Source organism: Dicentrarchus labrax, unplaced genomic scaffold, assembly GCF_905237075.1.
Source record: "Dicentrarchus labrax unplaced genomic scaffold, dlabrax2021, whole genome shotgun sequence".
NCBI lineage: Eukaryota > Metazoa > Chordata > Actinopteri > Moronidae > Dicentrarchus > Dicentrarchus labrax.
The window spans coordinates 12,881,016-12,908,461 of record NW_026136706.1 but is presented as its reverse complement, the minus strand read 5'-3'; the positions used below and the strand labels follow the sequence as shown (position 1 = coordinate 12,908,461).

Sequence of the window (27,446 nt, the reverse complement as noted above, 5' to 3'; positions counted from 1 at the left end):
ATGCCTTGGGTAGTGCATTAAACTATTGTTGACTTATTTATCAGGCCAGCTATTATATAGAAATAAGCTGCAGCAAACATCAGTGTCAATATGAATAATTGTGTCCAGTATATGCCAATTGGCCCCCAAAGAAGTTGAAGAAATGGAGCTTAAGAACTCAAGAGATACTAAAAGAAAATTAAAATAATATTCCGACATCTACAATGTCACAAACTGTATATTTACACATTATGTATATATATCTTATTCAATATTTGGGGGTTGGGCCGGAACTTACGTCATCGCCGTTGTTACGGCAACCATCACAAGTTACTTCCGTAAATCTTTGGCGGGAGATGCAAGAATCCAGGAAGGAAGTTCGGCTTGTTTTGCAGTCTTTGTTCATAAGCAAAGTTATAACAGAAGGACCAGGAAACAAATTACACTTCTTCTAAGAATGGACAACAACAACAAGGACTGGAGGAACACGAAGGAGGCGGTTGCGAACTTTCGACGACTGCTACTTTGCTCCAAATGGTAATATAATGTTATGATGTAACTGTAGAAGTGAGCTAGCTAACGTTAGTTGGAAAGGACTGTCCTTTGTTGTGTAACGTTAACGATAAAATACACTACTACTGCAGCTACAGTCAGCACCATTTAACGTTACACGTCTCTGTGGTAAATTGAGCTGGGTTTATTTTGAATGCTAAAAGACGCTAACAAGCTGACAACAGTCTATAACGCCTGTTTGCAATAGTTGAACAGGATTAGTTACACTGGTTAGAATAGGACCGGCTGATCGATTCAGCTTAACGTTAACAGTAAGCCAACACGACTAACTCAAGTTAGATCAAATTAAATCAGAACAACTTTGCCAGCAAACATAAGCAATGTTGCAGAAGTCGCTGATTATTGTAGAATAAATAGATTGGGACCTTCATCAGTGTCGTTATACGTCCGTCAACCTCTGCTGGGGTGTGCTTGTACCGTGTTCAAGTTCACTCACAACTTATCTCAAATCAAGTCTAGTAGGGCTTTGCTGAAAACTCATTTATATGTGTGCCATAGTAAACATAAACAATTGTGCAACAGTAACACAGGAGCACAGTGCAGACAAGAGCATGACATTATAAAAGACACAACACAATATGGGAAGCAAGATAATACATCATAGATAAATAGAACAATATGGTTTGGGCACAATAAAAACACACAACACATGGCGGTACACACTACACAAAGCAGCTGGGGTAGCCCGAGGATGGACAAGCTGGCATGTTGTGCAAAAGCTTTACAGAAAGGACACTTTAAATCTGATTGTGTTTGTCAACATTTTCCAGGCATGCATACAGGTTTTCTAAAGCTGGGGCGTTTCCAGACTGTTTTTTTGTCCCAAGTGGGGCACTGACTAATGCAGGAGTGGCATGAAGTATGTGTCTCATCTTTCCAGTCATTCACAATTTATGCATTTCCAATACTGTTTACGGACCCCAGTCTGCAGAAATATTCAAATATACTAGGATAAAATATATATATTTTTTTTTTACCACATGCAAAGAAAATGCATTGGATTGGCGGTGGGAATGTCTTAAAAAAAGGAGACTTGTGGGTACCCATAGAACCCATTTTCATTCAGATATCTTGACTTCAGAGGTCAAGGGATCCCTTTAAAAATGACCATGCCAGTTTTTCTTTCCCTTTCTGACATGCTAGCGTGATTGTTTGGTACCAGTGGATGTATTAGGTGATCTAGTTTCATATCTTCACTCTAGCTTTAAAACAGAGCCCAGTACAGCCTCTGAAAGACAGTGCAAGTGAGTAAGGATAATGGGGCACCAATCAGACCCCCCCCTTCACTATGTAGAGAGGGTGAAGAGTCTGTGAGAAGTGTAGTAGGGCTCCTTCGCTGTGCTGGTGGCTGTTGAGATGCAAAATAAATGTTAAATTTAGGGTCTCCACTATCCAGTGCAATTACCCAATCAGACTATAGTACAGCTACTCAGGATGATCTCTATAGGGGGAAGAAAACATTCCCATCAGCATCAGCTTTACTCTGTGTTTAGTCAGAGTTTAACTAATGTTATCATGCCAACATAATAATAATAATCATATTAATAATAATGGATTACATTTATATAGCACTTTATCATTGATCAGATTGAGGGGGATTGGGGTACTCATCTCACCCACCACCAATGTGCAGCCCCCACCTGGGTGATGCACGGCAGCCATTACGAATGCTCATCATACATCAGCGTGAGGTGGAGAGAGGGGGGGAAGCACAGAGCCAGTTACACCAGGGTACGATTAGGTGGCCACATGGAAAGAGTCAGGTTGGGAATTTTGCTAGGACACTAGGAATGCCCTACTCTTTGCAATACCTTGGGAGTTTTAATGACTAGTGAGTCAGGACCTTGGTTTAAATTCTCATCCGAAGGACAGCATCTCATACAGCACAGGTTTAACCCTTAAACCCTTAATTAGGTGAGGAAAAACAGAATTAGTTTCTTAGCATGTGTCAGAAAGTGGCCTGTCTATGGCTAATTTTCAATCATGAAACCTCACTTTTGTGTCTGGAGCGTGAACAGCAGGTTAACAAGTGTTCAGTGAGGTGGAGGTGATCTTTCCTGTTCTGATTGCACTGAACATTTTAAATGTTCTGTTTTTTTCCAGCTCAAATTTAATGAAGGAACCTGTGTGTCTAGGAATGTGCGAGCATATGCTGTGCAGGTAATGTACCCTCAGCTAAATGTCTTTTGTACTGACATGCTCACTAACAATAGACCGGTCACATGGTGGACATTTTTATTTGTCAAACACAGGTGCGACTAATAATGTTAATGGCTCCATTCCACCCAGGTGTTCTACTAGCAGGACTCTGGCATTGTGCTTGTTGGTTCACTAAACGGTGTAAAGTGATAATAATTTAATTGTATTTGTATGTTATGTATGTGTTATGTATTGTTTTATGGCTTTGTTGTGAAGCACTTTGGGTACCTTTCGGCTATTGTAAAGGGCTATACAAATAAACTTGATTTGATTTAATTATTTTTTTCTATTTAACACCTTTCCTGCTACTAAAAATCAGTGCAGTCTTTTTCTTCTAGTCTCAGGTTAGAGGAGAGGCCTAGTTCAGTTGGATTTTGTTATATATATATGTAAAAAAAGATTAATTGCATGATTATATTAGGATTAACATATTAATATCAGTAATAATAATCAATTATTGTTATATAATATATATGACAGCACTATTGTTACAGGTATTTCATTAATGTTAGGGATGTGAAAAATAAAGTAATTTTACAGCTCACTTTTTCATAAATGATGGAACATTTTGTAGTTATATCTATATATATACCGTCATGGGGCTTATTTCTTTGTGCAGATGAAATACTGCATGTCTGTGAAAATTGCATGGTTTCTTGGCAATGCATGGTGTTGAAAGTCTTTAAGTCAATTAACGTCCCTATAGGCATGAACTATAGTCTCAATTTATTCCTTCCCTTCATGACTGAATGGTCTTAAAAGGTATATCAATAAGCTCATTGTATTTCTTCTTACTGAACTGAGAAGTGGACTCCTGATCCAAGATGTGTTTATTGCTTAGGTGCTGTGCTGGCCACCGAGCAGGAGATGGCTGTGTGGTGTGTCACAGTCCTGCATGGGTGAAGGACATCCAAATCAACAGACAGCTCAGCAGCATCATACAGCTCTTCTCTGGTTTGGAGTCCTTGCTCAATCCCACAGAACAGCCAGGTAGGTGGTAACCATCAGCTTAAAAGCATAATTAACAAGTTATCTCCTCAAATCCATGTGTCTTATTCATTATCTCATCTGCCCACACCCCCTTTTATCAATTGTTGGATGAAACATTAAACATTTTTCTCCGCCAATCTAATCTCTGAATGACAGTATTAGTGCCTTGTTCCTGTGGTTTATTATCTTCATCGGGCGATCCAGCATCCTGGTAATGACAGTAATTATGCAACGCAATTAACCACGGTAGTGTTTAGTTTGCGAGTAGATCTCGGCTTTGACAAAGAACGACAGGGCAACTTTCTAAGCCCTGTAGTTAAAATGAGAACAAATCTGCAGGTTGTTATGGTATCGGAATTTACACAGAAATACATATGGGTTTAAGAAGCTGATTGGGTGCTTCTCTCCTTTTCACAAAAGTCAGTATTATTGATTGGCATGCATAATTTAAAAGTTTGGTCTTATTGGGTTTTCATCTGTTCAGGTAGTGTGTTAGAAAGCATTAAAGAGCCTTTTTGACAGCAGTTCACATTGAAAGATTGTAGTACACGCAAGAGGGTAACTTTTTATTTAGTTGAACTTTGAGGTTTTTTTGTTTTGTCATACCTCATTGCAGACTCGTCTCTAGCCAACATTCAAGCACAGCCTGAGAGCCCTGTCCTCAAACACAAGAAAAACTTCAAGATCTGGTTCAGCCCCCGCAGCCGCAAGGTACGCTGCATGGTGGAGAAGCCTTCAGAGGTCACCGTGCCAGAGAACAGGTCTTCTGGAGAAACAGCTGCAGCACAGCTGGACACCGTTGCTACTCAATGTCAGGACCTGTCAGTTTTCAATTTCACCTCATCCTCCCAAGACTCTGGCTCCTCTTCCTCTCAAAAATGCAAAAATGAAAACAGAAACTGTAAGAAAAGGTCAACTAAGAAAAATGCTCCCAGCAAGAAGGTGCAAGGGGCCATTAGGACAACACAGAAACAGACCAAGCAGAAGGTGAAGAAAAACAGGCTGGAGGCCATAAACCAGCAATGGGGGATCACAGAGGAGGTAGATGACTTGAAGGAAAAGGAGCAGCCCTGTGCCGAACTGGCAAGGAGGTCCAGTAAGAGGGTTTCCTTCTTAAGTCCTGTTGTCATGTCTGACGAGGTGCAGCCTGAAGTTACACGAGAGAGTGGTAATGAACTCAGCCCTGGCATGAACACCATGAGGGAGAGTCTCTCAGGAGGCACTGTACTGAATGACCCAACCCAGCCTGTTCAGAGCACGTCAGACAGTGTCGTGCGGCATGACAAACTGTTCGCAAATGACCCCACCACAACTGACAATCTGGAAAAACAGGGCAAAGCTTCTCCCCCAAAGCATTCCTCAAAAAGATCCAGAGTGGAGGAGAAGGTCGGCACATTGGAGACCACCCCAAAAAGGCCCAGGACTTCCCCAGGCAGGAGGAGAAAATCACAGATGTCCCCAGCTGTCCTTAACCCTCCATCGTCAGCTAGCCCCAGGTGTGACAAGAGCATCAAAAAGTCAAGAGAGGAGCAAGGTGACAGCCCCTCTGTCCTAGCCACAGTTGGTAGAAAATCTCCCTGTACTCGCGGTGCATCTGTTGGACGGCCCACCTCAGGGAGCCCCGCAGTTATGAAGAGGAACCACAAGGGAGAGACCCTGCTGCATCTAGCTGCTATAAAGGTCGATAGATTCCTAATCCATTTCTCTGTTGCTTTCCCTTTGCACGACACCCTTGATAAATTGGGTATTTAAATTATAAGCATAAGTCTAAATTTGTTAAATTTACTTATAAAAGATCAAATTATGTTGTCCCTAAAATTGCTGCTCTGTCTTTCATTATTCAAAAAAGGGCCAAACAAAAAAATATGCCAGTTAAAATTATGATTTTGCAGGGTGCAAGCTTTGGACCTTTAATGTTCTTCATTATCTTTTTAGTTTCTTTCAAAATGCACCAAATATAATTCTTCTGGTTTAAATGTCTTCTCTTCGTGTGGGTTTTTTCCCCCTCAGTTGAACATATTAGTCTTCAGATGATCAGACCGTTATGTTCCGGTCCGTTGAGAATAAACTGTCTCGCAGTAATCCTTGTAAACATAGCAGTAATCCCCCTCTGGATCCCAGACAAGGTAATCAATGGCCCATTGTGGAGTGTGATTGATAAACACCGGGGCTCTGGTACACTGGGATCAGTTGCCGTGTTTGAAGGGTTGCATTTACAGGTCTGCAATTCTGACCTCAGGTTTGTTGTTCTCTCTGGTTCCTGCAGGGAGATGTAGAGGCTGTCAAGGAACTGCTGGACCAGGGGGCTGACCCTAACCTGAAGGATAATGCTGGGTGGACACCTCTGGTAAGACTAATACACCAAGTGATATGTGTGAAAGCTTTATTTGTTGTTTGGAAAAACAGACAGAATGTTTCATCAACAAAACAGTTACTTGTTGGTTTGTCAGATGTTCATTCACTGTAGCTTTTCTGCTCTGGCCAGCTCTTATTAACTGTAGTGTCATCTCCAGTAAACCAACATGTGCAGTCATTGTGCACTACGCTGCTGTTATGAATATGCATGCAAGGTTAGTTTTCCTCTCTAGAATAGTTCTTTTGTTACATTTTTTTCACGTGTTAATCCCTGTTTCTGCCATGTGAACTGTTGTTTGTACTGTTGCTTATTGCATTAAGGCTATCTTGAACTGCAACAGAAGTTTAAAAAAAAAAAAGACTTAGAATTGGACTGAAGAAGGTGATGTCTGTACACTTGCCTAAAATCTGAGATCTGAGAAACTGCAAACCTTGAGTGCTGAGTGGACTTACTGGTCAGTACAGAGAGCGAGAGTCTGCACTAGCATAGTGAAAGTTTTGACAACATGTTACACAACCACTAACGGTGTGTTAGCCACTGACGGTTACAAGCTAACAACAACAAAAAAAAAAGACAATAAAGGATGCTAACTACATTTTTGATATGTCTGCTAGTCACCAAGTTTTGCGCACAACAGACTCGTCATCTGAGTCTGGGTCTGACTGAGGCTCAATCATGTAGACTATGGCTGAATCTCCAGCGTTTCCTGTAATGCTAGCAATCTTGATGTGCACTGGTCTTTCACCGGTCAACCTAGCAAGCAGCGGTTGGTGGGCGGGGCATGGATCAAGAATCTGTCATTGAGGGCTAAAGAGTTCTTCCAGCCCCTCTTCCGATTATTTTTTTCTTTTTACGTGGGGAAACATACATACTGACATACTTTAAAATTTACTTTCCATGTCATTGTGGACTGTATATTATCAGGTGAAGTGTAAGTATGTCATCCCAGAAATCAAAGCTTCTTCTAATCCTGAGAGAATCCATTACTGTACGTACAACCATTTTTTCTTTATGCATGCCACCTTCCCCCAAAATATGTATGTCTTTTTGGAGCTGCCTGCATATGCCAAGAACTAGCAAATCCTTCAGTGCTGCCTGAGCCATTTTTTCCTTTGAGAATAAGCAGGAGAGTGTTTTCCGCTATCTTATTGCAACACTTCACGTGGCTACTCGCTGTCAAGATGCTCCACTCCAACTTGAGTTTTTGATTTGAGTTTTGACAGTTTGCAGCTGATCTCAAATTGCTACCAATAAGCTTTGAGCATGACGTATTCATATTTGACAGACTTGTACGTATCTAAGAGGGAAAGGAGCCATCTAGACCTCCCTGATGTGTATTTTTTTCCAGTCCTGCACTTTCATCACCTGATGGGTCTATTGCTCAGCTAATGTAGGGTTACAAACTTTAAAGAACATTTGCCTGTGCTCACAGCGTTTGTCAAGCCTAAACTTGATCTAACAAACAAAAAAAAAAGGTTTTTCTTCCGTGTACAATTGTTTCTCATTGTAAGCAAAATAAACATTTGTCTGCTACAGATGATTAATGAAAATTGAGAGTATCTGAGCATTACATCTTAATTTGTATTGGTGGGAAATAGGGAGAGGCACATTTTAATGTAATAACAAATACAGTTGCAATACTTCTTAATAATTGCTTATTCATGGTGCAGTTGATAGAATAACTCCACAGCACCTTGGTAAGTAAATGTGTTATATACTGTATAGCAGCTAAAAGCATGCTGTTTCCTGCTTAGACTACCAATGAAACTGAACTGGAACACAAACTGGCTTCCCAATACAAATATTTAGTAGTCGCTGCAATGGATCTTAATCTCGTTCCCACATAAAATGCTCTCACACTGGACTTCAATTTGATCAAATTACCTTCAGGTTCTAATTACAAACATAACCTTTAGAAAAACTCACTTTTATTGAGCTATATTCCTCATTAATGTTATTTTTTTTGGAAAAGCAGCTTAGGATGATATTTAAGTTTTCTCCTCAGAAGATGTTTCTCAATATCAGTTTAATTCTACAAAACTAATGAACTGTGATTAAGCTGTAATATCTGATTGGCAGTTATGACGTTATCTGAGTTCCTCATGTTTTCAAAATACCCCAAGGAAGAACTAAACACTCAAATCTAAAACATCCCCCTAAAAAGATTCAAATTTATTTGAACTCTTTGAAGCACCTACCTCACCTAAAATAGAATCAACTGGGAAAGAAAGATAAATATTGCAGTGATTGAAAAATGAATGAGAATTTAGAATGTATACCAAGAAAAACTGGATCAAAGCTGAACTGGATGACTTCTGAGAATTACTCCTTTTTGTTCCAGCATGAAGCATGTAACCTGGGTCACCTGGCACTTGTGGAGGTGTTGGTCTCAAGAGGAGCCCTGTTGAATACGCCTGGCTATGAAAATGACTCTCCACTCCATGATGCTGTGAGGAACGGTCACCAAGCCATTGTCAAACTGCTGCTGCAGCTTGGAGCCTCGCAGAACGTACTGTAAGTGTTTTTATTTTATGCTTAGAGTTTATTGATTGTACAGGTGAGATGCTGCCATAACGCTGTAGGCCTATTTTAAGCGTGTAACAACAATTTTATGCTGTATACAACACTGCAGAAAGAGTGTGGCTTTTATAAAGGGTTCCTCAATGTCAGACAAATCACATAATTTTCCACCACAAGATCAGGGTCAGCCATGTATTCACATTATGTTGGTCTCTCTGTGAAAAAGGGCTGGTGCAGGACAAGTGATTATCTTCACAGGTTCCATGTTTTGCTGACCAGAAAGTCTGACCTGAGAACAAGATTTTCCAATAGATATGTTTGACACAATAAACAGAACTTTTAGCCTGGTGCTTTGTGTTCTGGTCCCAGGCACATTCAATCTTATCACTAAATTCATTTTAAAAACATTACTTATCGCTTACTTACAAGATGCAGGAGCCTCCAGTCAAATGAAAACGCAGCTGTGAACTGGTGTTGGACAAAGACCCGATGTATTAACTAATACTGCATGTACTCCTAAATGTGAAAAACTGTGATGATTTGTGAGCAATCAGGTGTAATTTATTTAGAAAAATATGATGAGCAAGTTCTAATTTGTTAGGTCCTTTGAATGTTTTTGCACCCTTTTTATATATGTAAATAAATGAGCTGGTCGAAATAGAACAAGTTTAAATTGAGTCAGAAATTGAACATTTTAAGTAAGTTAATATTAAATACACAGCTATTGTATTTCATTGCATTACATCATAGAGGTGCTTCTGTTATTCTGGACCAGTGCTTGTTTTCTATGTCTTTGATAAATGGTCATGTGCCTGTCTTACTAGTTATTGTACCAGGCATTCAATTCTTTATTATCAGGAGCAGGCGTGGGTTAGTGCAGTACATAGTGGATAGATAGAAAATCAACTGAGGCTGATTAGTTGTTGGTCAATCACTTGATGCTGTATCAGCATTTCTGGCCTGTGGAGGCAGGGTTGATGCATAGCACAATGTCCATAATGAGGGAGAGGATGCTGGTTAATCATCATGATCAATAAAGTAGTTGACCAGGGTCAGTGTGCTGATCAGTTAGCGCTCTCCTTGGGATCATTTTACACCAATCATGTTCTGTCTTCTCCCTCCTTCATTGTATTTATCTGATTGCTTTCAATAGGTCTCGATTGCCAGGTCTTACATTTTCTCCTCTTTACTTTGTTACTAAAAGTTGCAGTGGTTGGGACTGTCTGTCAGAACGCTGCAAGATGAATGTAATCCTTGGCCCAGCCTCCTCACTTACCACAAACACACACGCATATACTATACACAAGAGGCCAACTAAGACATCTGCCAATGTAATCCCTAATGGAGTGATTGGCACACAACTCAGGGTTCAGAAATACAGGTTTTGCAGATTTTCATTGTTTGGTCACTGTGCTCTAAATCAGTGACTGAGTCCACTTTCTATCCAGCTCAAGTATTTGACTTGCTGGGCTGGTTATTAGAAAACACAGAGGAAACTCTTAAAACAGGCAAATTCTTAAGTGAATGCTAATGTTCTATACAGTCAGCCATTCCCTGTTATCTCAAAAACAACAGGTTTAAGCATTTTCTGAGAAGCTACACAGCATGCACAGCAGGGCTCCTGACTATAAGTCTCAGTCCTGTAAGCATAAATATCTACCAGTGCAGCACATTTGGACAGCCAGGATGAGGCTGGCAAGGTGTTAGCTGGTAGCATATGTTATGTTCACAAATTTAAACTCTGATGTAGTGTTTGTATATTTTAAAAATGTACTGCAAATAATGTTACTGCATGTTATTTTCCTGATAGGTTTCTAGATTGTAACTGTTCATGTCATGCAATGTCAGTATGAAAATTAATTTGTGTTAATGAGAAAACAAAACGTATGTGAATTGGCCCGGTCCTAATGACCACCCCAAGCCTGAAGCACTGAATCCATACAGACCTTAATTAACATCACCTTTGTGCCTCGTCAATTCTAATGCACTGGATGGGTATAATTACTACATACAAAGTCAAACTGCAAACGTCCACATGTTAGCGGTATGACTACATACAATACTGACTACAGCAATGACATTTGAAATAGACAGAACCCTTTGGTCCAGACATTCCATGAGATATTTTGTTGAATTTGATTTGCATGGCTTACTTTCAGTAAGATGAGACAGTGTTTTCGCCTTCCACTGGATGGATGCCATTTTCTCATTTCTTCTAATCTTTGAAATATACTCCATGTACTCCCTCTCAGTGTTGAAACTTTCATCCTGTTGTCAGAAAAAGTGCACAATACCGATTTTTGGCTCTTATCCACTGAATTACACATATTTCTCCCCCCACTCAAATGACAACGTTTTTTGTTATAGTTTTTTTAGAGCTATTTTTAGGAGCATGAAGCAAAGTGTGATTTATGCAGTTTGGCGTCAGAGAGCGTCATCTGCATAACAATTATAGGACAATACTCAGTAAGTCTATAGATTTAAATGGAGGCCTTGGGTGAGTCATGTACTGTTGTCATCAACTATAAGCTGCAACGCCCAAACTGATCCAGCCATCAGGAGAAACTGAGACTGGATTATTAAAGAAGGAAATGTAGCTAATGAACCTTTTGATTAAAAATGCATTGAGGCCTCGCCCACTGCCTCATCAGTTGCTTGCCACGTGTGTCTATCATTAGATTTATGGCTCCTTTTAAGACATACTGCTGAGCGGACATAGTTCAAAAGCTCTGTCAGCTGTGGTTTGAATTTTGAATTTACCTCAGAATCTTAGCACACAGTACTCTGTGTGTATTCTTTAAGGACAAGTACATTTGATACAGAAATGTTCCTGTAGATAAATGCATGTAGATTAAGTTAAACATATGTGTTTTAACCAGGTACAGTAGCAGTTCTTAAAGGTATGCATCAATCAACAATAGGCTATAATTAATTATTATTATGACTATTGTTATCAGTACTGTTACTGTTATGTTATGTTGGTGAGGAGGGGATGTTCTGTAGAACAGCTATGGATGGTGTTCGGTCTGAATTGAACTATGTACTTGTGTTCAGCTTGAGAGTAATATTTGTATCTCCTCCTCCCGGTTAGAGTAAGATTCATGGTTACAGTGGTTATCCTCTAGAACCACCACCGCCTTCCTCCCACTTGTGTACTTAAGCAGAGGCTTGTAGGAGAGTGTTTGTGACTTTACCTCCCTCACAATTTTCCACGCTTTATTATTTTTCCTTCAGATATTCGTCTCACGTGCAGCTGCAAAACCAGCTTGTGTGTGTGTGTGTGTGCATATGTATAAGCTTTAGGGACATTTTATGTTTGTTTGTATTTGTGTGTGCATGGAGTTGGGGGTATGAATCCAAATGAAATATTTTATGGACCAGTGGACCTATTAATTGTCCCCCAGGTGTTATCTTTGCTGACGCCTAATCTTTTAGAGACGACCTGCTGGGCTAGGTTCTTCTCTCTGTCTCCTCCTCCTTGTACTTTTCTTCATTCTTTTCTCCTCTTTCCTCAAGGTGACCTCAGTCTTACTTCCCGGATCTCTCTCAAAGTCAAAGTCAAACATTCGTACTTTAAAGGTGTTTCTTCAATATAACTATTGCAACCAGGGGAGGTCTGCAATTTCATCTTTTCAAGATGTGGAAAATGCTGCTTTTGTGATGACCTTTAAACATACTGTGTATTAGAGTAGCGTGTATTGCAGTTAAATACCTATACTATTCTGTAAAAGTAATGTGCTCTTCTCACCAGATACATTTAGGTAATTGAGCAAGCTTACACGCTAAAAAGTCAGCACTTTTCAGTAATGTTACGCAGCCATGAGAATTCCTTAATTTTTGCATGCAGTGAGTCTAGTGTGTTTTAAAGGGACATGGAATGGAGTAGAGCACAGATTTCAGCTCACCCTGATATCAAACAATTATGCTCCAACAAGTGAATGACACACATGGGTGCACAGTTTCACAGAACAAGCAGGGTGTGACATCGGCAAATTGTTTTTCTCAGAGCTCTGGACTGGCAAATATTGATTTTTTTTTTTTGTGTGTGTGTGTGTGTGTGTGTGTGTGTGTGTACTGCTTGGGCAGTGAACAAAACAACCTCAAATGTGCATGCATTGTGATGAAATAATATAGAATGATTATCTTGTTGGACTTATCACAAAGTAACTTCAATTCTTCGTCAGTGTCTTTGAAAGCTTTGTCACATAGGCTGTCAGTCAGGACAGCAGCAGGTTGTTACAAAAATATATGGATAATTAGTTAGAGTTGGGATTTGAAAAATGTAAGTCTCTTGCAAGTTGCTAGGAGACTAGGGCTGTGTATTGGCAAGAATCTGGCAATAGGATAAGTATCATGATACAGGGATTACAATGATGTATAGTGTGATATATTGGGATTTTTTAAAAAATCAAATTTTAAGAAAACTATCATAGTTTAAAGAACACACCACCATATTCATAAAATATGAGTTTAAAAAATGTTTTGCAACCAAAACAGTAGGATCTGCATTTGTATTTATCATAGTACCTGTAACATCCAACAAAATAGCCCTCAGTTTACGCTTACAACACTGCTATGTAGCGTTTGGGAATTTAATTGATTTTGTTTTTGTCTCAAAACTAAATATTGCAATGCAATAATTTCAAATCATTTCCTACACCTCTAGAGGACAAACAAGACGATATAATTTGAAAAGGGAGAATTGCTTAAGTGGTCCCCGGCCAGAACTGTGTACTACGTGTGTGTGCAGATTGTGATGTGAAAGGCAACATTTTTTTGAAAACATGGTTTTCTGTAAAGTACAAAAAGGATCATTGTTTGAGATACATGGGCAGACAGAGCCTGTGCTGTCAGTGCTCCAAGCCTCTGGAACAACCTGCCCAAGAAATAAGGCTAGCTGAGACCGTGTCATCCTGAGCTCCCGTAGAAACATGGCAGATTCCATTGAATGTGACTGTAGATATAAAGGCTTATTCTAAAGTACCAAAAACGTAATATATTCTTATTTTCAGGTGATTATACAATAATGAAAGTATAAACTTAGCACAAAAAGTAAGGAAATTTGTGTTTGGTTGATTATTTCTCTGTGGTAACAATGCTTTTTGGCAATAAATCTTATACCGTTGGAAGCCTGTTTAGTTCCCTTTCAAATGGTGCCCCATTTGTAAGGAACATGCACTTGTGGGATGAGCAGCAGAGCTGAGTATGTGGGTTGCGCCCATGAAAAATTTGCCAAATCTTCTCTGCCAATGCCAAACGGCTTATTCTGCAATTGACTCGTTTGGTGTTTGGTGGATTGGATGATTGAAGTTTGAAGAAACAAGACATATTGGCGATTTAACAATTTATTCATTTCACAAACAGGAGCCTCAGTAGCGTGTGGAAGAACCATACATAAGCCACAACAGCCTGGCACCTCCTCCTCATGCTGGTCACCAGCCTGGTCACACACTGCTGTGGGATGGCATCCCATTCTTCAACCAGCATTTGTCGCAAGTCAGCCAACGTGGTTGTGTTGGTCACTCTGGCACGAACAGCACGCCTAAGCTGATCCCACAAGTGTTCAATGGGGTTGAGGTCAGGACTGCTGGCAGGCCATTCCATCCTCTCCACTCCCACATTCTGGAGGTAGTCTCTGATAAACCCCGCCCTGTGGGGGCGAGCGTTGTCATCTTGGAGGTGTGAGATTGCCACTGGTTGCAGAATCTCATCTCTATATCTCTCTGCATTGAGATGGCCTCCAATGATGACAAGCCTCTTTTTTCCAGTGAGGGAGATGCCGCCCCATACCATCACACTGCCTCCACCAAAAGATGTTATTCTATCGGTGCAGCAGTCAGCATAGCGTTCTGCGCGTCTTCTCCACACTTCGACCCTATGATCCAACTGCTATAGGCAGAATCTGGACTCATCCCTGAACATAACGTTCCTCCCCATGTTCAGGTTCCAGTGCACGTGTTGCCTACACCAGCGCAAATGGGCCTGATGGTGAAAGGCAGTCATGGCAGGACTCCTGGCAGCCCTATTTCCCTTACCTTTCCAACGGTATAAGATTTATTGCCAAAAAGCATTGTTACCACAGAGAAATAATCTACCAAACACAAATGTCCTTACTTTTTTTGCTAAGTTTAGTTATGCATATTATATTCCATTTCTGCAATGAGCCTCATAAATGTTACACACTGCACCTTTAAATCTTATAGTCTCTGCATCATGGCTCACTGACACACCATTGGACCAGTAGATTCAGTATTTGTATACTGATAGTAAAGATCTGTTCACATGAAGGGGTTTTTGTAAAGTACATTGAATTGTTTTTTTAATTTTTTTTTATCAGTCTGGTGCTGTCATGTTTGTGCTCATCAGTTCTGGTCACCAGATGGTCTTCATGGCCGGAAATGCATAAATACAGAAGTGTATGCATACTGTGAGACACTGACACACTTTATCTTTTGAATTTTCTTCTTCACAGTAATCTGTATGGAAAGCGGCCGGCAGATTACGCAGTGAGTCTGAAGATGCTGGAGATTTTCCAGGAAGCCTCAGAAGGAACCCAATATGCTAATACATCTCATAGCCCCTCAGCGAGTCTCTCTGTGGTACGTCCACATAAAGATGGGAATAAGTTTCTTTTTTTTTATTATTATTTCCTTTGAAATTGCAAATATTCTTGCATTATAGACCTAGACATTTCTAAGCCACGTTCTAATGTCGTTTCTTAGGTGAGCAACTGTGTGAGGAGAGATGAAATGGTTCTGTTTCTGGCCAGCAAGCTGTCACAGCCAGAACGGCATCAACTGGCCGAACTGGGAGAGCTATTGGGAGGGAAGATGGCTGACACCTTTTCTGGTTCAGGTAATGTTTGTGTGGTACAGAAAAACCTCCGCAGCAGGGGTTAGACTTCTTCAGTGTTCCAGGCAAAGCCTCTTATAATACCAGCCGCATGTGATTGCTTTTTAATGGTGTTGTTTGAGACATGTGGGCTCTCAGCAACACTGCAAATTAACAGCAGCTACCAGCCAATTGTGGGTACACTGGGACCATGGCTGGTATGTTTGTTCACTGATAAACACTCTGATAGGTAATCAGCTATAATTTGCATGTCCTGTTTAACTGAAAGATCTATTGGATGGGTAAATTGCAGGCAGACCAAAGGCTCTGTATTTTGTTTGTTATGAACCTTATAAACAGTACTTTCACCTCCATGAAGATGGGATTTCTATCTGACTGATCAGTTTCCTACAGAGCCAAGCTTTACAGGTTTTACTACCATCCACAGACCCTTTTGAATTGTAAAAGCGAACAGTAGGTGCTTGAACATTATCACTCATGAAGGTTCAACAGTAACTAACAAGTGCTTTTAGAGCTGTATACATCATTTGTGATACAGCAGCTCCTTCACTGTTGCATAGTAATGGCTGAGGGAACACCAGAGAGCAAAAGTAATTGAAATCATTCCTCATAAAATGTTTGGAGGTACTGTCAGAGTGATGAATAAGCACTAATGAAAAACAGAAGTGTTTCTCACAACTCTCCTCTGACCGGAGGGATGAACGTTAGTACTCTCAAAGAATGTTTTTTTTTCTTCTTTTTTTTTTAAATTTTTTGAACTCAAGGCTACAAATCCACGGTCAATGCACAATGTTAGAAGGTTTGCCCTGGAGATATAATTATGTTCATTTTGTACTTGTCTGCCAAGCTCACTTGTTCAATGAAAAGGCAATAAGCTTGTATTTAAACTTTAATTAACCTATAATTATATGTCCATGTCCAAAGTGTTTTTTTTAAAATAAGCTGTTAGTCTTTTGTATCATTACCATGAACTGCTTGACATGTTTCCAGCAGGTTTACCTGTTCACCCAGGCAAAGTAAGGGACAGCAGTAAATTATTAACTGAGTGAGAAATGCACTGTATTTAGTGGATACACGAGGAATCAGTATCCACTTTGAGTAGAATTGTGTCAATTGTTAGAAAACTCAAAGAATGGGTTAATGATTTTAACACAACTCAACAAACCTTCTGTGTATGTGTAGCAAAACTCATTTGTGCCTTTTTTAATTTGCTGTCCGTGCGTGTGTCCGTGCGTGTGTCCGTGCGTGTGTCTGTGTATCTTCTTCCTCCAGTGAGCCATGTCGTACTGCCAGAAGGACACATGCCCACCACCTACTCCACCCTCCTGGGTCTTCTTGCTGGTTGCTGGGTTGTCAAATTCAGCTGTGAGTATGAAGTGAGCCATTGTCTGGAGTACTTCTCTATAGATGCTATTTTAGGATGCCATGTTAAACAGTGCTGTTGGAACATGGGTAACTTCTTAGTGCAGTGACACAGATCAGATTTTATCCAAACTATACTGAATGTTAAATGCATTTGTAGCATAAGGTTGGCTAACCTGTGATAGCTTTAATTAAAGCAGCAGCTGTGGCTGCAAAATAAAATCCATACACCTCCATGCTGTGTAAATCCAAATAATTTTACTATAGATCCAAAACTCAAATATTTACCTTATTATCTCTGAGATTTTAGAGTTAGAGTTCACCATGACAATAAATGAAAACCACATTTGGATATTTATTCAGCTCAGCTCCTTTCATTCCTGACAGTCATTAATTCAGTCTGGATGACTTTACACGCCTTTTCCCATCACTGCAGCTCAGAATAACATGAGGCAAATTTGTGAATAAAGTATTTTTATACTCAATGAGATCATGACTATTGATTAAAATCTTGCCCACTTTAACCATTTTAGCTTTTCTTCACACAGACTGTAATTTTTTAATTTCTAGCAGCAGAAACAGTTCTGAAGTGCTTTGGTTATAAGTAATAGATTGTTTATCATTAGACAAAAGAGTACAAATGTCACTCGAGGCTACTTAAAATGCCCACTTTGTTAAATAAGGCTTTATTCCCACTGTTATTTAATATGCTTATTTGCCTTCTTGTTGAGATTTAGATGAGAAGCTCAGTACCACTCAGATGTCTGCTGGTAAACCATTGCCAGCAGCTGGCTGGCTCAGCTCGGCATAACGACTGGAAACGGGGAAAGTGCTCTCTCAGAAGAAGATAACAAAAAACAAAAAATGCCTACTAGCATGCCTCCCTAATACATATGATTTATCTTGTGAAGTCCATACAAAATCAGCAGAAACAGCAATTCGCCATTTTACGTGGAGTAACATGGTGGACTGTTTAGTTCGGGCAACTGCATGTATTTTTGTTTGTGTACTACCTACAAGGTCACATTTGTATTCAGTTCCAGGGTGCTCTATCCATAGAAAGGGTATTTCTATCAGCATTAGAAGTTATGTTTGCTGCAGTAAGGTGCCTCTTGGCATGGTGTAGGACAAGTGAAAAATCTAGGAGGTAAATATTGGACTCTTGGAACCACAGTGCAGAACAAATGGATTGTGCTGCACAAGCTGTTTGGAGTCATTTTATAGGTTTTGTACTCTTCTCTGAATCCCAAAGAACATTTTACCTGCCATCTCTGTCTCAGAAACGATGGAGTTGTATTGGCTAATGTGCAGTTTGTCACTTTGGTTTCCAAATGTTATTGGAAACATGAGGATATTTTTACTAATTGTAGTAGTATTGGTTGGCTGCTGTCTCGTCAAAGGTCCTACTCCAGTGTTAATTCCTCCTCAGTACCAAATTAGTCTGAGCCATGTACATTCAATATTGTACTTCCTCTCCTCTGCAACCTTTTAGGGGAATCAGGCTGTGTGTTTGGAATAGGAAGTTCTAAACACATTACTTTTTTATTTCCTGCAACACATGAAATGTCCCAGGAAACATTTAAAAGAACATATTTCACCAGCAATTTTCAGGTAAATTGTTTGCGCCAGCTGCTGTGTGTACGCACACATGCTTACACAGTGTTTCCTCTAGGATTCCCCCCCGTCACGCCCAAACGTTTTACGTATGAAACAGAAGTGACACTTCGCTGCGACACAAACAAATATATTTACTGTTTTAATGTTTCCAGATGTTTGATATCAGGACGTTGAGCTGAGAACTGACAAGTTGAACGTTGTCCAATTAAAACGGACCCACCGCGGGGACGTTTTTGGTGGAGCTGTTAGTTTAATAGTCGACTTGGAAGAAAGCGAACGATTTGACAATAAACTACATCAACACAACAGTATGTGGAGTTAAACTGGACAGCCCCAATTACCTCTGAATAGTTCTACTTGTTGTTAAATTGCAATGTGAGCGGCAGCCAATGGGGGTGCATTATGTCGGCAGGATCATTTAAAAGGCAACCGTGACTACATTGTGCGTCTGCCCCATTTCTGATACCGTGGCGGCAGAATTTTAACAGCGGCGGGCCGCCGCTCCAAAATCAACATAGAGGAAACACTGTTACATGTCTGACAGCCACATAGAGAGGGCGGTTGACTGAGGGATGGAATCCCAAAATCAGTACATCTCAAGGCTTCAATATCACTAGTGATAAAAAGATGGGCAACTCTCTTCTTTTTTGATACATACAAAAAAAAATACTTAGCTATTCTCAGCCAGTCTCCCTGGCATCCTTGAACCAAGCCAACAAGCTGATATTCAGAGGAAGTCTGCTTTAGGGGAAGTAAAAAGAGACTTGCTGTCAAAGAGTTTTCTGGCACCTTGGTGTGCCCTTGACTGGTGTATCCGTCAGTAGCATCTCTTCACTGTGTGTGTGTTTGTGTGTGTTTGTGTGTGTGTGTGTAGTATAACAGCATGCACCCTTGTCTCTGTCTCTGCCAGTAAGCCATTTCAAGTTTGAATGTGTGTTTTTACGTGTGTGGTTGTGTCACTGTATACGATTTTGTGTGTGTCTGGACGATATTCAGCCCCTCCTCTTCTCTTTTCTCCACGCAGGCTGAGCACTTGACACAGCTTGTCTCCCTCATGACAATCACAGTGGCATCTTATCTGTCTCTGTCCTTGTTTTTTGTGTGTCTGTGCACACAAGCAGCCGAGTTCTCACTGTCACCTGCCTTTGCTTGCCATCGCTGTCAACTAGACCAAGTCCAAGCTTACCTCATTATTAATCTTACATTTTGTTGCAACACGAAGACGTCGTGACAATCCACTTCATTCTGCCTAATGTAGCTAGTGAAGCTGCCGGTGAATCGACAATGGTGTAATGATTCAGTTCGACTCCCAAGACGTTTCTCACCCGACTGGCCAATAGGAACGTGGCCCCACCCATGACATTATTTTCACAGCGAGAGCAAAATCCTGACACGAGAGCAAGAAATTGCATCGAGAACAAAGACACGTTTTGAGAGAGAGAAGAAAAACGTTTTGAGAGAACATTTTTTCACACTGATAGCAAAAAAATATTTGAGAGTTAAAAAAAAGTATTTTGAGAGAGATTTTTCTTTCTCAGAAATAATTTTAAAAATTTCAAATTTATATTTTTTTATGTTCTAATGAGAAAATACTCAGTCTCAAATATTATTATTTTTTGCTATTTGTATGAAAACTTTTCCTCTCAAATATTTTTTTTTCTCTCAGATCATTTATTTTCTCGCATGTAATAAAGACACAAATCTAACTCCATAAATTACACTTATTTGAATTTATAAGACTGCCATCAGAAGATATATTGATCTCAATGTCCATGCTGGAGTCAGGATGTGTTTAGCCTACCTCAGCAAAATGACTGAAAGCAGGGGAAAAAACCCCACTAATTAACATGTTGTATCTCATTTGCTTAACCTGTAAAAATATAAAAATGACAGTTTGTGGCTTCAGGGCATGCCAAGTTCTATTGCTCTGCTATATTATAGTTGCCAAGTTTCTATATAGAAACTAAAACTTGTGCTGGCCATCTGTATCTGGCAACTCCACGCTATAGCTGCACTGATTGACTTTTTCTATATATATATTTTTTATGAGTTAAATAAACAGGACACATTGTGTAAAGAAGGTGGCTTTATGTATAATGGCAGACATATTTTATTCACTTTGGACAGTACAAACTTTCCCAGGAGAGATTGATCTTTAATTCTCACTTTTCGAAAGAAAGCTAAAAAGTGCATGTTCCAAAACGTTCCTATTAATATTATTTTTCTTCCTCTCTTCCCTTTATTTCCCTATTTGTATGGGCTAATTTCCCAGCACTCTTGTCACAGCTCCTCCCACTGTTGGCCCAGTGAGGGTGTCTGTGCACCCATGTGTTTCCTCCCAACACATGAGTTCTAACGGTCTCTTTTCAGCTGCCAGCGTGAAGCTTCACTGGGGCAGCTGCCCTCTTTGGACGCATGGCCATGCCGGAGGCATCGCTATTAGGGATTGAACCTGGGACTCAACTGTGGGTCAGTGATTTGCTGCTGTGCCACCTGTGCACACCTGAATACTTGTGTTTTTACACTGACGATGAATAAAGAATGAGCTATTGTAACCCATCATGAAGTGTCAGTTTTGGCCTTTCCCATCAGTCAAACCCCTCTCAGTGAGCTGTCCTCAAAGTGAGATTGCAGTTCCGGTTGCTCTCGAGGATGTGATCTGGCTCTTCACTAATTTTACTGACTCAGGAAGGAAGGAGTTTGAGATGTTTTCTGCATTCAGTCTTTGTAAACATAATTAGCAACTATGCTAATAGATCCTCTGCACTAAGCGCCATCGTCCGGAGCGATTAACCCCAGTATCTCCCCTCCTCTCTGCCCAAGTTTCTGGCAGGGTCCCCGTGAATGAAAGCTGTAATTAAGGAGGATGAAGAAATGTAATTACACTCCATCTCATGTTCTGGAGACTGTGTGCATGTACTGTATGCATGCAATTTGGTGTTTCATGATGGGGTGCTATGTTGTGACAAGGTGTATGCACACACACTTTTACCCTAATCTGTCCATGTCACTATATCTCACAGCTGGAAGCAGCTGTGTGGAACACTAAACTGCAACCGAAGGTGAAATTAATCACAACGTTGTGTGGGTGTGGCGAAAGCTAGGTACTTTGCAGATGTGTATTTAGTCAGGGGGACTGTTTGCGTCTCTCATGGTTGGAAGTGTTGTGAGAAGTATCTGCAGGTGCACAATCAAAATAGTTATTTAAGCCAAGCCTTATGCTCAGGTCTGTTTGACTTCTTTTGTTGTTTTTTTACAGCGAACTGCAGTATTGTCAACCAAATCTATTTTCAATATGTTCAGATGCATTTTTTAAAAATATATCTCCAGCATACAATATTCTGTAATAGAACACTTACGGAGAACAGCAGCACTGTGATATGTGTTATGTTCAGAGGCCTTTCTTTTGTCTGTGACATTGATGGGTCATTAAAATGTGACTTCTTTCCCCTCTGTATCCGCCTATACTTTTTTTTATAAAACTTTTCTGTCTTTAGAGATTCTTTTCTTAAGGATGTAGAACAAAAGATTCTTTTCTAACTCGAAAATGCCGGGATGCTGGCTGTCGCACAGTCACAATTTGACTCTGTAAAACCTCAAGAGAGGGAGAGAAAAGAGATGATGCTCGAATTCCGCTTAAGCTTGAGATACTTAAAACGAGGGTTGCATCATTAACTCCATCACGCTGTGGGCATCTTTCTCTGTCAACAACTGCAGCTTTGCCAATACTTGAAATCTTTCGGCTCGTTGTGATAAAACAGACATGAGCTTTGTCATCCCCCCTTCGCAATTGCCTTGTCGCACTCTTTCAAGTCAACATAATTAGCTGTAGCTTTAATTTTTTTTTTCTTCCTCTCTTTGATGCCAGGGGTGGAGGCATGTCTGCAGGCAGGCAAGTGGATGCCCGAAACGGAGCACGAAGTGGGAGAAGGCCCCCAGCGCAGTCGCATCAACAGATGTAGCTTGGTAATTGAGAAGCATACAAACAAACACATGAAATAGATAAGTATAGATTGTCTAGACTCTCTGTTCTTGGGAGAAATTAGTTTTTCCAGGCAGTGACACATGGTTATTTTTCAGCAGTGTAGAACGCCATTAAAAGGACTCCTGTGGACATTTTCAAAGTTTTGTGTTTTGAAATGATGAATCACTGTGTAATTGGACTTTTTTTTGACAGAGAGAAACCAAATAGTTTAAATCTCTACAAATTCATTTTAACTAAAAAAAAATTACAGAAATATACATAGCATTCGCCTCCGCTTTGCCATGCCGCACATATAGCTTTGATTAAGCAGCCAACTGTTTTTAGATAGATGGACACATAAACAACACAGAAACACAAACAGAAAAGTACCAATTAGGGAAGACAGTGTTTTTGACTATATTTAAGGCTATGGTTTGGTGTTTTCCAAGCATCAGTAGAAACATGCCATCCCCACTTCAAAGCCTGGTAAGGTTTGAGAACATAGAGACTAAAGTGAATGCAGCAAAATACTGCAAAGTTCCACAGTCTGTAAAAGAACCGTTATTTGGGAGAGGATCTATTTTGCAGAAAGCCAACAATTCCAAACAAAGCCAAAGCTACAAAGGAGTGGCTTCAAAACGGCAACATTAATGTCCTGCTGTAGCCATGTCAGAGTCATAACCTCAGTCCAAGACGAGAATTTGTGGCCCAGCTTGAAAATCGCTGCTCACTCATCAGTCACCATGAAAGTTGACAGAGCTGAAGAAGACTCGGGGCACACTGCATCTTCTAAATGGCAAAGCTGATACAGACTATTTACATACACTCACTACTTTCTGCTGAATGTGTCTCTAGTAAACTTGACAGTTTATTTTTCATACCTAGTATTGATACATTTGTAGAAATTTGCTTACAGTCTGTCATTAGAGTTTGTAATTACATCCATTGTGATTCAGTGTTGTAAAACTGACATAAAAAGGTCCAAGGGCAATGAATACTTTTTACAGGCTATGTTTATGTAAACTATGTTGTGAGCAATTCCCTTTTTATTCCCTGAAAGATATCAACACTCTGAGAGGCTTAAGAAGCAGATGAATACAGGGTTTGTGGTAGTGATGATCCTGCACAGGCAGACATGATAATAAACTGTAGATTAGTTTATTTAAGATGTCCTTGTTGTTGTTTTCTTCCCTCTTGTGCTGAATAAAATGTCTAGTGTGGAAAAACAACAACAACATTATCATCAAGTGTAATCATAAATTAAGGTCACATGCATCAAAAATGAAATCCAACCAAAGTTTTTCTATTGGAAACTCTTGAGATAGCCAGTTTACATCGCAACACAGTTGAGTTCATTGATGCTGTGAATAGAACAGTCTCCAGTGGCCTAATTCACTGAACCACTTAGCATTGCTGTTTAAAGCAGCAGAGTTTGGCTGTAGAACACTGCTGATAAAAATGTCTCCTGGCTCTGCTGTAAAGAAGTAAATAAAAGTGTCTAATCATAGACAAAAGGTGAGATTTTAAGCCTTCTGCCATTGTTTGTACAAGGAGGTTTTATCCTGATGCTGGCACTGAGTGACTAACGTGTTTTAATAGAACAGGATAATAGATAAGAGGTCTAACAGGTAACAAGGAAGTATTAGAAGTTTTCACTAGTGGCTGAATTTGTTTTTTTCTTAATCATTCAGCTCCCACCACTCTTCGATGGCTGTTTCTTCTTCCTCCTTGGCTCCTTTAAGGCGCCTTCCAAAGACGAGCTCACCAAGCTGCTCCGAGAGGGAGGAGGTCAGCTCCTGAGCCGGCAGCCCAAGCCTGACAGCGATGTGACACAGACCCTGAGTTCTGCTGCCTACCACGCACTGCCAGGCTCAGACCAGGCCCTCTGCACCCAGTACATCATTTTTGACCCCCAGGGCCCTCACAAGCCGGCAGTAGTAAGGCGAGGTAAGGTGTGGTCAGCTCCCTCCACCTGGCTCATCAACTGCATAACAGCCTTCCGCCTCCTCCCAGTGCCAGACCCACAGACCTTGGTGTAAACAATTTTTCACAAGTTCTATAATCATTTTGCTCTGAGATACCACTTGTCATTATGTCTTTTTTTTATATGTGGTGATAAAGTAAATCACGTAAACAATAATAGAACAATAATGTGGCTCTCAAAATCAAAAATTAAAGTAGTTATCTGAACAATTTGTTGTTTCTTTGTTTTTGGGCCGTGTTTTAGAGTGTGATGTGTCCTACTGTACAGTATGAACCGGTGGTCCCAGGTTCCAGCTGAGAACCAGTTCCAAATAGTGTGACCCATCTGAATCATATCCCTCAAAGCTTCTCATTTCTTTTTATCAATGTTTTTCTGACAGTTGTGCTTTACAGAACAATGACGTCAAACTCAGCCGCCTATGCTGCTTGAAAATTGCAACAAGGAGGAATCGTGGCGAAGAGGAAAAACCGTCCTAAAGCGTGGCTTCATTTCACAGCAATATGCTTAAACATCTTTCTTTCTTTCTTCTTTATATATTTTTTGGGGCTTTTTCCACTTCATGTAACAGGACAGATGAGAAATGGACAGGAGAGGGCTCATGACAAAGGGCCAGAGGGCAGATTCAAACCCATGGCACCTGCTATAAGGACTCAGCCTCGGTACATAGTGTGCCAGCTACCAGAGCGCTCCATTAAACATCTTTCTAAGCAACATGGGCTTAAGTTCCAGGAAAGAGATGTATTTGACACATCAATATCCTTTTAAAATAACATCAGCACCATACAGGCCAGAGTTAGCAGGTTTTTTCTTTGACTAAGAAAACCTACATGAAAACGAATACTCAAAATAGTTCCATTCATCCATTTCAGATGATGACAGACTGTGAGGCTAGAGGCTAGCACTAGCTTCAGAAAAATCATATCTATAGTGGAACTGTTACCTCCTGAAGCTGCCAGTATGCTTCTTCTGCTTCTCGTCAGGTGGTCGAATAGCTTTGAGAACCTCTTCCCCCCACATCTTTCCGACATCAAATTTGGGGGCTGGGGTGTCTGACCATTTCTGTAACTTTCCGAAACCGACTTTCACAACCACTTCAGACTGTGATTGGTCAGATGTGTAGAGTTGAGAAAGGAGCAAGAGTTTGAACTTTATGGTTTTCACAATTTCTTTCACTGTTTATATGGACAACTGAGTAAAAAGGCATGGGTGCCTTCCAGGAGAGACTGTCTGAAAATGTGCACCATTATCCTCATATTTAAATGTCACGTCTCCCCCCTCTCTGTGATGGCCAGCTGTTCACTCATTATGTTGGTGGATAACACATTGTACAAACTAATATAACCCAACTCTGACACGCATATTATGTAGCTTGTGACAAGTAAACATCCAATAATTTTAAGAGCTCATACTCCAGTAGGGTAGCCTAGACATCTCTCCCTCGAGCCTCATCCTTGAGCACTTCCTAGAGAATTGCGTAGCTTTTCAAGGCCAGCTGGGATATGTAATACCCCAACAGCATGTTCTGAGCCTGCGCTGGGTTCTCCTCCCAGTTGGACAAACCTGGGGAAACCTCCACAGGGAGGCGTCTAGGATGTATCCTTATCAGATGCCCCAAACCACCTTAACTGACTGACTCCTTTGAATGCCAAGGAGCACTCCGAGCTCCATCCAGACATCCAGGCTCCACACTCTAAAGGTGAGCCCAGCCACCCTGTGAAGGAAACTGATTTTGGCTGCTTGTGTGCTTGTCCTGATTCTTTCAGTCATTACCCAAAGCTCTTGGCCATAGGTGAAGGTAGGAAAGTAGATCTACTGTTAAATTGCTCCCTCTTCACCATGACATTTCAGTACAATGCCTGCATCTCTGCTGACCCCTCACCCACCTCTCTCTCAAGTGACACATTTATGCAATTTCATTTGACGTTTTTTTTTTTTTCGTCATGTGCATCAACCTCAAATCAATTCTTTCTCCACTGCAGTATCTAACAAGTGGGTTTAGAGTGGAATTACATTCCATAATCTGCATGGCTTTACCCGGAAGAGATAATTATCTAATTATCTAATTGAAAATGCCTCTTTGATACAAATGGAGAGAGTGGGTCCCTGAAAAAGATCGATGGAGATTCAATATAAAGTGTAGAATAGGAAAAACAAAGCAATTAATTGTTCTGTCACAGCGCTGGCGTTTGCTGTGTCCACTTTGTGTGTACGTTCCCCACCACCAACGCTGGGGTGAAGGCATGTGTGCTTTAAGAGGTCTTCTGCTGGCCATCTCCCAAGATGCCATTTTCAATGGGATTAGTCAGGGATGCACCTAATTGCTATTGATTGCTATGTGCTGCATAAAATTGCTTCCCTTTTCTTGTCCATGGTGGGAGGTGGGAGAAGGCAATTAGTAGTGTGGACGAGATAGAAGCCCAGACTGACTTGTAATGAAATAGAATGGAGGAATGAACCTGTGAGTAATGCCCTTGAACTCACTGAGCATTACAAAACCATTAAGCACGGGTATCTTCTTATTTTCTTTCTCACACAGCCCGGAGCCAGGAAAATACTGTACTTTTATTTATTCTGAAATGTTCTGCTCATAGAAAGGTTATCTGAACTTGTGCTCTGTCCTTAGTCAGCTGTTTTATACCGTGTATTCTTGTTTCTTGTATGGTTTTAGAACATAGGAAATGTGGCTAAATTTGTCCTTAGCATCCCCAAGGTTTTAGTTCACCTCACATAGATCACCCAGCATAAATTCAGGTACCAAAAAAACGTTGTCCTTTTTACACTAAGGAATTACACATTCTTCAGCAATTAATGGTGTGTGTTCTTGTCATCTTAAATGGCACTGTGTCCAGAAACATCAGCATACTTCAGAATGAACCAAAAAAAAGAAATCCACACTCACGTTTGCCGAATAACACTTCTTTTCAAGTCTATTTAACAAAATAGGTTTTGTCTTGATGAATGATACACATTTTCTTATTTCTTATGTCTTTTTTTTTTTTTACTCCACCTCAGATTTCAGAATACACATTATACGTTTGAAGATATTTACA

The 27,446-nt window shown here is 40.4% G+C and overlaps 1 protein-coding gene across 1 annotated transcript; it reads left to right on the top strand.

Annotated features, from left to right (window-relative positions):
- Positions 1–310: 310 nt before the first annotated feature.
- bard1 (BRCA1 associated RING domain 1) lies at positions 311–24,605 on the top strand. The gene is made up of 11 exons (XM_051403531.1): positions 311–516; positions 2,656–2,712; positions 3,593–3,741; positions 4,358–5,421; positions 6,008–6,088; positions 8,439–8,611; positions 15,090–15,216; positions 15,340–15,472; positions 16,742–16,834; positions 22,317–22,414; positions 24,104–24,605. Exons 1-11 carry the CDS (start codon positions 437–439, stop codon positions 24,449–24,451), a joined length of 2,403 nt encoding a protein of 800 aa, XP_051259491.1. The 5' UTR covers positions 311–436; the 3' UTR covers positions 24,452–24,605.
- The last annotated feature ends 2,841 nt before the right edge of the window (positions 24,606–27,446 follow it).